This window comes from Oncorhynchus nerka, linkage group LG11, assembly GCF_034236695.1.
Source record: "Oncorhynchus nerka isolate Pitt River linkage group LG11, Oner_Uvic_2.0, whole genome shotgun sequence".
Taxonomy (NCBI): domain Eukaryota; kingdom Metazoa; phylum Chordata; class Actinopteri; order Salmoniformes; family Salmonidae; genus Oncorhynchus; species Oncorhynchus nerka.
This window is the reverse complement of record NC_088406.1, coordinates 51,368,734-51,379,613: the sequence shown is the minus strand read 5'-3', so window position 1 is coordinate 51,379,613 and position 10,880 is coordinate 51,368,734. Positions and strand designations below refer to the sequence as shown.

The 10,880-nt window shown below is 48.5% G+C and overlaps 1 protein-coding gene across 1 annotated transcript in view; it reads right to left on the bottom strand.

Moving 5' to 3' along the window:
* Positions 1-2,007: 2,007 nt before the first annotated feature.
* The window catches only part of LOC115137098 (mitogen-activated protein kinase kinase kinase 10-like), a 32,536-nt gene continuing 23,663 nt past the window's right edge, over positions 2,008-10,880 (bottom strand). Inside the window, 11 exon segments of the mRNA XM_029673150.2 lie at positions 2,008-4,481; positions 6,145-6,673; positions 6,882-7,147; positions 7,316-7,428; positions 7,602-7,740; positions 7,990-8,016; positions 8,019-8,111; positions 8,384-8,630; positions 8,820-8,995; positions 9,605-9,753; positions 10,027-10,207. Coding sequence (XP_029529010.2) covers positions 4,069-4,481; positions 6,145-6,673; positions 6,882-7,147; positions 7,316-7,428; positions 7,602-7,740; positions 7,990-8,016; positions 8,019-8,111; positions 8,384-8,630; positions 8,820-8,995; positions 9,605-9,753; positions 10,027-10,207 — 2,333 coding nt within the window. The 3' untranslated portion in view covers positions 2,008-4,068.

Here is a 10,880-nt window from a genome sequence, read left to right as displayed (position 1 = left end):
TGCCTGCGTGATCGTCTTCAGGGTTGTCCGAGTGTATGGTGATACCTCAATGTAGGAGGTAAACAGCAACAGACACACACACACACACACTTCTCTCTGCCCACCTCCCTCGCTCCCCCTCTCTTCTTCCTCCAAAGGTAATAATCTCTGTTACTACTGACTGCCCTGCTTAATTGCTCCCTGAGCTCCAGAGAGGGGGGGGGGAGTAGAGGAGAGAGAGGTGCTGAGAAAGGCATTGGAGGGGGAGAAAAAGAGGGATGGTGCGAAGAGATATCCCACTGGGCACACTGGTTGAATCAACATTGTGTCCATGTCATTTCAATGAAATGACGTTGAACCAATGTGGAATAGACGTTGAATTGACGTCTGTGCCCAGCGGGGCAGACCTGCTGAAAGGCGCTAGGGGGAAGATGCTGAGCTATAAAAGAGCAAGATATGGAGGAAGCAAGAACGCACATCAAAGGAGGCAAAAGGGGAACAGGGATATGAACAGACATATAGAGGCACTGTGACGCAGCTACCTCGGCACAGGTGAAACCCAGACCGGCGTCTGTAGGTGAATTGAGGATATACATGAGACCTTGCTAAACAAATCCTTATTGAGTCTAAAACACCTGTCCATTTCCTCCATCATCCCATTTCCCTCTTTCCTTTGCTGTTGCTTTTAATAGCGTTGCCACGGATGTGAAGGGTGGTTGCTAGGCAACTGGCAGGCGTCTGGAACTGAGTTGGCTCGGCGGATAGCACTGACAGACAGAGCAGTGAAGTGGATCGGGACTGCGTGTGTGTGTGTGAGAGTTGTTTGTCCCTTCTAATTGAACGCCTCTCATTTGGTTTTCAGTTTCGATGCATATATTCATGAGAGCCGTGTTTTTATTCATTAATTCCATGTTACAGATTAGAATGAATGAACAGCTGACGTTCTTTCATCCTCCTCACTGCTTGTTGCCAATGAGCCCTGTTTATACCAGGTGCCAACATGTGTTCCATGTCCTGATCTTGTCCACATTTTGATATACATTTTGTATACAGGGAAATCTGGTGACAATGCGGACACATTTTAATACCACGTGTAGATGCAGCGGCTAATATGTGGACGCAATCAGAATGTGGACAAGATCAGGACAAAGGACGTAAATTCATTCAGCTAACCAGGCACAAACTGGGCTATGAAAGCACCCCGATAAGCCTAGCCTGTTAGATCAAGTCAGGTGTCTGAGATATTGAGATGTCTGTTGTGTGATTCTAGCATTATGTTATCAATGCAACATACCCGATATCTTCGCTTTACAAGATTCCTACAGGTCACCTACACAATTCTGTCACAAAGGCAAAAAAAAAAATCCTGTTGGACTATTTAGTAAAGGTGGTCTCATGCTCAAATGGGAGCAATCCCTTCATACTCATAACAAAATACAGAGGATAATGTCAGAGTGTACAACTCCACAGAAGGAAACCTGAAAGATACCTGTGAACAACTAAATGACTATCAAAATGCACAACCAGCTACCATGCTTGTCCTAGTAAGTATATTTGGCTCAAAGTGACTTGATCGGCTTTGATGACATCTAGAGGATGATAACTGTTATTGCAGCCAGGCGTTTCTCCTGCTCACAGAGATACAATATAATGTGTGTTATTTGAAAAAATAAGCCATGGAAAGGTTCAGCTATTACAAGCATTAGCGCACACGGTAGAATATAACGGAATGTAACGACAGTCAGCGAGTGACAGGAAGAGCAGAGACACAGCAAGCGCCTCTCTTCCTTCTTTATTACGTAATTCATTCAATCATTCCTCACCGCAGCCTCAACAGTCAACAACACATCACTCTTTCGTCATGTATCCCAGAACGTCACGGATTGAGACAGGTCGAAGACAACCTCCCATCCATACTCTACATGAACGTCAGTCTGTAGTTTGCTTGGTTTTCCTTGGTTGGTCTGTGTTATATTAACAAATATATATATATATATTCCGGGACAGAGAATCATAATGACAATAATGAATCATTATTTCAATTATAACAATCATTTTAATAAATACTCTGAGCGTTCTTAACCACACAAGGAGAATAAGGATGAGTTTTGCTCACCCCTCTACCTATGGGATTGACATCATCCCATACAAATAATAACACTAAAATACACACGCACACACACACACTCCCATATACACATAGCCAAGTAAATACTTGTATGTAGCCTTGACTAGCTGTGCCATTAAAAAGTGGTATTCATCTTCTTTCAGCAACCAGACAGTACAGGTGCACTCATGGGCCTGCGAGAGAATCCAGAGGTCTCTCGATTCGCCATCCACATCCCAAGCACCTTGTGTCAAGTCCTTCACAGTCTGTACTCTTGTGACACGGACATGTCAATGTCAATATCATGGCTCTTTAACCAAAGATTGGGCCCTTTTTTCCCTTCAATGATGCTGTATCACTATCCAGTAGGTGAGGAAAAGGAAGTCAGGGGTACGGAATGTGGGAATTCGTTTTTTTGTTGTTGTAGAAAACAGGTAGTATTCATTAACCATGTATTGCAAGTGGGTTAACCCTCATTTTCCATGGTCCTCCTCTGCTCTCAGAGGACTTTTGTTAAAAATGAACTGTCCATATAACCGAGCGTATAAGGGGCTCTTTACAGAGCAGTGATGAAGGTGAGAGAGAGGACGTTTGCTGAGAAACTCCAGCTTATGAGTTTCACACTTTCCCTAAATTCCCTGGTTTTCCAGAAATAGTGGTTCAACAATTCCCGTATTTCCTGCTTCTTCCAGGAATCTTTCAACCAGGATTTCTGGTAAACCAGGGGATTTTGGGGAAAAAATATTGGACATTTTGCATCCCTATGTGGACGTAAGGTAAAGAATGAGGGAGAAAAGCGTCCTGTTTCGGCTCCCTCACAACAGATTTGCTAGTTCTACAGTACATCCTTCACACAAAATAACATGCGGTACCAAAACACAAGCACACATGGGTGCGCACATGCGCACCCACACAGACACACAGTGTACACCCACACAGACACACAATTCGCCAAACCAATAGAAAATGCTGTGCTAAACAGGTTATGGCTGGAATGGTTCAAGCATTGAGAAAAATAAAATGAATTTGCTGTACAGAGCTGAGGAAATAAAGTCCTGTCAATTGTGCTGTGGGGCTTAAAATGGCTTCCCTGTTCCTGTTGCAGTCTTTGGGAGAGGGGGAGGACAGAGACCATCCCTATACAGGAAGATGCTATGTGGAGGTGAGGGAGGTGGAAATGAGTTCTATAGAAGGTGATGCACAATAAGAGGGCAACTTACGCACTGATTTGGAAGTCCCTCAGGATTTGAGAGTCTACCTACCATGACTACATGTAAATATGAAGGAGGGGCAGCAGGGCCCACATGATGGGACACCCAGAGGTGCTCTCATAACAAATCAGGGCACCCTCACAAAACAACTATTAACATGGACACTTCAAGGGCACTCCCAAGAGAATAATTCCAACCCTGTTGAGATGTGAATGTGTCTACGGCTGGCAAAGCTTCAGCCCAAGTCTTTGGGGAAGGAGCGAGCAGAGACAGACACGACACCTGTGTAGAGAGAGGCAGAGAGTCAACGGGGTGGTTTAGCAGAACGAGTCCTACTGCAGCACATGTAAATCGGGATGAGCACTTGGAAGTGTCTGTCTGGAAGTGGAATGGCTTACACTTTCCTTCCTTTTAGAGGACAGGTAATATGCGGAAGGTTAGCAGGGCACACTGGTCACTAGGGCACTAAAGGTTTGGACTCTAGGGGTTGCGGAGTGGTCACTTAGAGGAATGTTGTCCAACACTGGGCGGCTTTGGAAGGGACACTAAGACGTGTGCTGTCCCGGATGCTGGGCACTATGAGACTAGGGGGCACAAGGCTTAGGAGTGACCACCAGGAGAGAGGTACAGCCCGCACAAGTGGGCTTCAGAGTGGACACTAGTAGAAGTACTGTTCGCAAAGGGATTGGGTACCAGGAATAAAGTGAGCACACTAGGAGTCTTTGAAGTGTGCACTAGGAGCCGTGTTGCCCATATACAGTAATGTGTGACTTAGCCGTAGTTCTGTCCACAGAGCTGTGCAGCCTGGTGCTGTTCACACAGGGGCACGGTGCCGTCCAGATCCTGTCCATCCACGTCCATGTCCATGAGGTTGGGCCTGGCAGCGCCGGTGCTGGCACTGCTGTCCCCAGAGCCCAGGGGACTGTCACAGCTGCTGCCCGGGGACGAGCTCAGGGTTCTGGACAGGGAACCCAGCTTCCATGGGTCCGGTCGCACCCTGGCTGGTGTGGGCCGAGGCCGGGGGGCGAACTCCAAGGTCTTGGGCCTCTCCAAGGGACTGATGATGGTCAGGGGCTCCAGGACCGGGACAGGGACAGGCGGAGCAGGGGCCTTGCGGCGGAGGACCCTTGGGAAGAGGCTGGAAGGGTCAGGGAGACGGGGGATATCTAGGGTCTCCTTGTAACCTGAGAGAAGAGAGAGAAATACAGTGACCAGAGGGAGAGAATAGATGGATGGGAGAACAACATGAACACTTTGTTGACATGGATGGGCCATGCCAGAGCCATGTGTTTTTTAAAGTTCAGGTGTAACTGAAATATACGCTGAGTGTACAACCCACCCCAGTTGTGTCAAGTTGGCTGGATGTCCTTTGGGAGGGTGGACCATTCTTGATACACACAGGAAACTGTTGAGTGTGAAAACCCCCGCAGCGTTGCAGTTCTTGACACACTCAAACCAGTGCATCTGGCACCTACTACCATACCCTGTTCAAAGGCACTTAAATCTTTTGTCTTGCCCATCTGAATGGCACACATACACAATCCATGTCTCAATTGTCTCAAGGCTTTAAAATCCTTCTTTAACCTGTCTCCTTCCCTTCATCTACACCAATTTGAAGGGGATTTAAATAGTTACATCAATAAGGGATCGTAGCATTCACCTGGATTCACCTGGATTCACCTGGATTCACCTGGATTCTGGGCTCCCGGATTAGCTGCATTGACTACGGCACCCATTTTTACGCTGACGTTACTCCCTGTTTATTATCTATGCATAGTCACTTTACTCTACCTACAGTTGAAGTCAGAAGTTTACATACACTTAGGTTGGAGTCATTAAATCTCGTTTTTCAACCAATCCACAAATTTCTTGTTAACAAACTAGAGTTTTGGCAAGTCGGTTAGGACATCTACTTTGTGCATGACACAAGTCATTTTTCCAACAATTATTTACAGACAGATTATTTCACTTATAATTCACTGTATCACAATTCTAGTGGGTCAGAAGTTTACATACACTAAGTTGACTGTGCCTTTAAACAGCTTGGAAAATTCCAGAAAATGATGTCATGGCTTTAGAAGCTTCTGATAGGCTAATTAACATCATTTGAGTCAATTGGAGGTGTACCTGTGGATGTATTTCAAGGCCTACTTTCAAACTCAGTGCCTCTTTGCTTGACATCATAGGGAAGAAAAAAAAATCAAGCAAGACCTCCACAAGTCTGGTTCATCCTTGGGAGCAATTTCCAAACGCCTGAAGGTACCACGTTCATCTGTACAACAATAGTATGCAAGTATAAACACCATGGGACCACACAGCCGTCATACCGCTCAGGAAGGAGACGCGTTCTGTCTCCTAGAGATGAACGTACTTTGGTGCAAAAAGTGCAAATCAATCCCAGAACAACAGCAAAGGACCTTTTGAAAATGCTAGAGGAAACAGGTACGAAAGTATCTATATCCACAGTAAAACTAGTCCTATATCAACATAACCTGAAAAGCCGCTCAGCAAGGAAGAAGCCACTGCTCAAAAACCGCCATAAAATAAGCCAGACTACGGTTTGCAACTGCACATGGGGACTAAGATCGTACTCTTTGGAGATTTTAGTAAATACTTTCTTAACACTTCTTTTTCTGAACTCAATAGTTGGTTAAGGGCTTTTCACTGTAAGGTCTACACCTGTTGTATTCGGCACATGTGACAAATGCAATTTGATTTGATTTGATTCACCCGGTCAGTCTATGTCATGGAAAGAGCAGATGTCCTTAATGTTTTGTACACATTTCATTGCTTCCTGTTCTTCAATCAAAAGCTCATAGTGACATCATGCTTTCCCAACATACTCACCTGCATGTAGGGGGAGGATGCGGGGCCCTGGTGGGGGCGGCATGGGCATGCTGCCGTCCGAGGGGGTCCTGCGGTGCCCTAGGGTTTGGGCGCGGGGGCGTATCGCCCCATCAGAGGGGGTGCGTCTGTGCCCCCTGTTCATGGTTGCAGACACATGGGTGGGCGTGAGGGACTGGTTGGGCTCCCTCTTGAAGCTCTCTGCCCTCAGATCCAGGAGGGGGTTAAGGGCAGGGACAGGGGTCGCCATGGTGAGGGAGGCGCCCACTCCGGGGGTCAACGCCAAGTCCTCAAGGTCCGAGGGAAGGAGGGATTTGGTGGAGTTGCAGTCTGAGAGGGAGGAGAGGGAGAGGAGGGTGACGGAGGGAGAGGGGTCCGTGCAGGGGAGAGTAGAGTCGCGGCGGCGGGACAGCGAGAGGGACAGGGCGCGGCTCGGGGGAGAGGTGCTGCGGCGGAAACGACCCGTTCGCTGGAAAATGCTGTCCTTTTTCTTGCGCTGCTCCTCTCTAAGGTCCTGCTCGTCCTGTTGGACCTAGACACACACACACATGGAAACTGGTCAGTTCTTCTACTGTACAATCTACGGTTGTATAATGTCAACTGACACGCATACCAGACCTTGTCAACTCCCAGGTGTAGAGTATAAACCATTATTCCATGTATTAAGAGAGTCTCTACAGCAGGTGGCGGGATTGACTTGTTTTTTTGCCATGGTTTGGGTCATTTTGTCCCTCAATTACCTGTAGTTTCCCCAGCTGTAGCAGGTCCAGCCCCAGACCTACAGAGGCCAGTATTGAGGCACAGCCCAGTAGCAGCAGGTCGCTCTTCTTCCTCTGGCTGCAGCGCCGCAGAGAGTCCTGGTAGCCCATCCCGCTCCCTAGCCCAGCAGGCCCCAGCCCGGGCCCCAGCCCGCCACATGGGGGGCCTCCCTCCTCCACAGACCCGTTACTGCTGGTCTCTGGGGGCATCAGAGACCCGGGCGACTCCTCCAACTCACAGTGCTCCTCTGTCAGAGAGAGAGCGAGGGAGAAAGAGAGAGAAAGAGAGAGATAAGAAAGTGTGAGAGGGAGAACAAGGCGTTTCAATCAATCAAGAGTCTAACTGATTTTGTATCCATAGTATGTTTTACAATCTCTTTTCTGTTGCAGAAATAGTGATAAACACAGAGACTCACCCATTTCATTGAGGCTGGAGAAGCCGGCGGTCATGGGGGCGTGTTTTGGAGACTTGCCCAGATTCGGGGCACTAGAGGACCACACCTTGCATCCGTCGCCTAGCGATTTCAACCTGCAAGACGAAAGAAGATTGGGTCAATTCTGTTTACTGATACCATACACCAAACACTTGCCAGAATAATGTTCAGAGATTATTCGAATACGCAAATGCAAAAATCATAAAGGTTAGCAGGCAAGTAGGAGAATGGGGCTAACAAGGGGCTGTTTTTGGACCATGACTGTTACCTGTCCTCTCCGCCCAGTCTCTCTCTCTGGAGGGTGGAGCTGGGGCCCCAGGTGCGTCCCTTCTTTTTGCTAGCTGCCAGGTCCTCCTTCTTACACACGGCACTGCGGCCCCATGTCTTATTGCCATCGCTGGGCGTCACTGAGGGCCACAGTGACACAGGTGTTGTCGTTATAACACAGCAAATCAAATTCCTGATGTGCAGTGAGCGTAACAAAATGTAGTCACTTGCACACAAGATCCAGGGAGGGAATCCCCAATTTGGGATTATGTTGACACAATACCGTCCCTCACAATTGAATAACTGGTATTAACTTTTGGTGTGTCCTCTGTCCTCCAGTCCCCCTCAACCCCTGTCCCTGTCTCCCCCCCCCCCACAGATCAACTCACGTCGTATGGCCCTGAGGCGGGGTATGACCCTGGGCTGGCTGGAGGTGTGGTGCTCTCACTGCCCTGGGGCTTCCTCTTATCCACGCTCGGAGACGCCTGCACGGTGATCTTATGCTCGAAACCTGTGTGCGTCCAAAACAGGGAGGAATTAGAGTCAAAGTTCCAAAAATGCTTTGGTTTTAACAGAAATCCTGGTTGGAAGATTCCCGGAATCAGGAGGGAATAAGCTAAAAAAAAAAGCTGGGAATCCTCCAACTGGTATTTCTTGAAAACCTGTGGATTTTGGAAAAGTTACCAGAATTTTGCTATCCTAATAAGGATAGAAAGAAAAAATGATGATGCCCTATTCAAATAATAGGATAAATGTTTGGGTGCAATATCTGCCACCACCCACCAGAGGGCAGACTGATGCTGTTGCTGTCTCGGCCCAGTTTGAGTAGTCTGCTCTTTTTGAAGTGGCCCTTGCGCTTCTTGACCCTGGGCTTCTCCTGGTACATCTGGTGGATGATGATGTTGAGTTCACGCTCCACGATATCGATCTCTCTCTCAGCCAGCTCCTGCTCCCTCCTCTTCAGCTGCTCCTCCTGCTCCCTCTGCTCCTCGGCCGCACGAGCCAACGCCTCCTCCCAGGAACGCAACTCCTACAGGAGAGAAGAGGGGCATGTCAAGGAAAATGGGAGCATTTGGAACAAAAATGTAGATGTAATGTTACAGCAACATTAACACCCTGTCGAAGATCATCACATTGCCAAGGCAACAGCACTTTGCAACCTGCACTTTTGAGGGTGATAGTGACAACATGCCCACGTGACCGTGTGGGCTCCTCTCACCTTCTCCTTGGCCCTGAGCTCATCAAACATCTGCTGGATCTCCAGCCTCCAGTCCTCCTGCAGAGAGTGGAAGGACTCCAGGGGCATCTGAAACATGGCCGACTGTTCGATGGCCAGCAGTCGCATCAGGATATTAGTGAAGGACGGGCGACTGTGGGGGTTAGGGCTCCAGGACTCTGAGGATGTGGAGAGGAGGTTGAGTAAAAATTACTTTCATGTAAATTCCCAAACAACAAAGTACAGCGGTTGTCTTTTAGTTGTGCACGTCTCCCCTCCACCTCCACCACTGAACAGACCCCAGTGCTCTGTAGCACCACTTGCTATCAGATCCCAGATAGACAGACAGATAATATTTCAAGTCGTTGGAATGGGCAGAGGAAAAAGAAAGGAGAGAGGAGAGACAGGAGTAAACAGAGAGCGGACACAGTAGAGAGGGGTGACAAAGGAGAGATTAAAGGATGAACAGGGATAAGACGGAGGAGAGGGAGAGAGGGATGAAGAGAGAAAGAGCATTAGGGATGCATGGAAATAGTGGAGAACGAAGTGGAGCAAGAGACTATAAAATCACCAGTTTGCTGACTGGGAGGTGAACCTACTCTCACTCTGACCTCCAACAATAATAGACGTGAAACTGGGCTGACAGGAAGCCATCTTGGCTCTCATCAATAAGTGAAACTGGGCTGACAGGCGACCATCTTGGTTCTAATCAATAAGTGAAACTGGGTTGACAGGCAATCATCTTTGCACGCGAACCTGGCCTGACAGGCAGCCATTTTGGTTCCTACCTGCCAGCAGGAGTGCGAAGGGCTCGGGACAGGTGGACGGTACAGGCAGGGTCAGTTTGTTCATGGCCACTCCGTACGCCACGGCCAGAGCATCTATCTCACGGTACGGAACCTCTCCTGTCAGCAGTTCCCATAGCAACACCCCGAAACTGAGGAGAGAGAGACAGGGGGGGGGGGCACTTGTCACAGGCACTTGTCATGATTGTACAGGCTATTCATATATTAACTTAACACACCCTTTATGCTACCTACTATACATGGCGGATGTAAATTGCCTCTGAGGGTATGAATAGTGGAAGTATTGAAAGAACAAGGACACTAGCTACTGACTGTGGGTGTTGCATCTGCACCATGCTGTGTGTACTACATGTCCCACAGTAACAAACAAAAAACAGTACAGTTTACATGACAGAGTGTTGTACCTCCAGACATCGCTGCTCTTGGAGAACAGGGAGAGTTTGATGACCTCGGGGGCCATCCAGGCATAGGTGCCCGCTGCGCTCATCTTGGTGGTCTGGTGCCACTCCCGTGCCAGGCCAAAATCTGTGATCTTCAGGGTCCTGCCACCCAGATCCTCCCTCTCAATGGGCTCCAGGATCAGGACTGAGGAGAAAGGGGGAAGGAGAGGGGGTGGGGGAGGGGGGGAAGAGCGAAGAGCGACGGACAGAAGGGGGGGGGGGGGATAGGTGGAGAGAGGGGAGAGATAGTTTGAGTTTGTCATGCATACCACTAACTCTACTACTCTCCATCCTCCAACAGAGGCCCTTATCCAAAGCATAGCACACAGCGCACAGCACACAGCACACAGCACACAGCACACACCCCACCATCACATACATCGATAGTAGGTGTGGTTATTGACAAAAGCAATTCAGGTTAAGTGTGTGATTCAGGGGCAGTGCAACCTGGGGATTATCAGCCAGTATATGACCCTAGTCATCTGGCCATATTGCTCTAATAGGCTATAGGCCACATCTGTCATCAACCTGTATTTTCCTCGGGTCTACACTCAACATGTAGCCCCATTGCCAAAAGGTTTGGTCAGAGCAGTGTTCAGGTCTCTGCCTCACCGACATTATGCACTGTGCCCAGCACGTCCGTTCTGAGAATTTCCATACGATGTTGCAACCGTTTCAAAGTCTCTGGGTGACATAGGTGAGTTGGCTTTTCCTGTTGAACTCCCAGCATTGGCCTTTCTGCTCTCTCCTGTCCTCTCCTCTCCATGCACTTCCTCCTTCATTTCCGCATGAGGGCTGGCTATGGAAATATTTGGTGT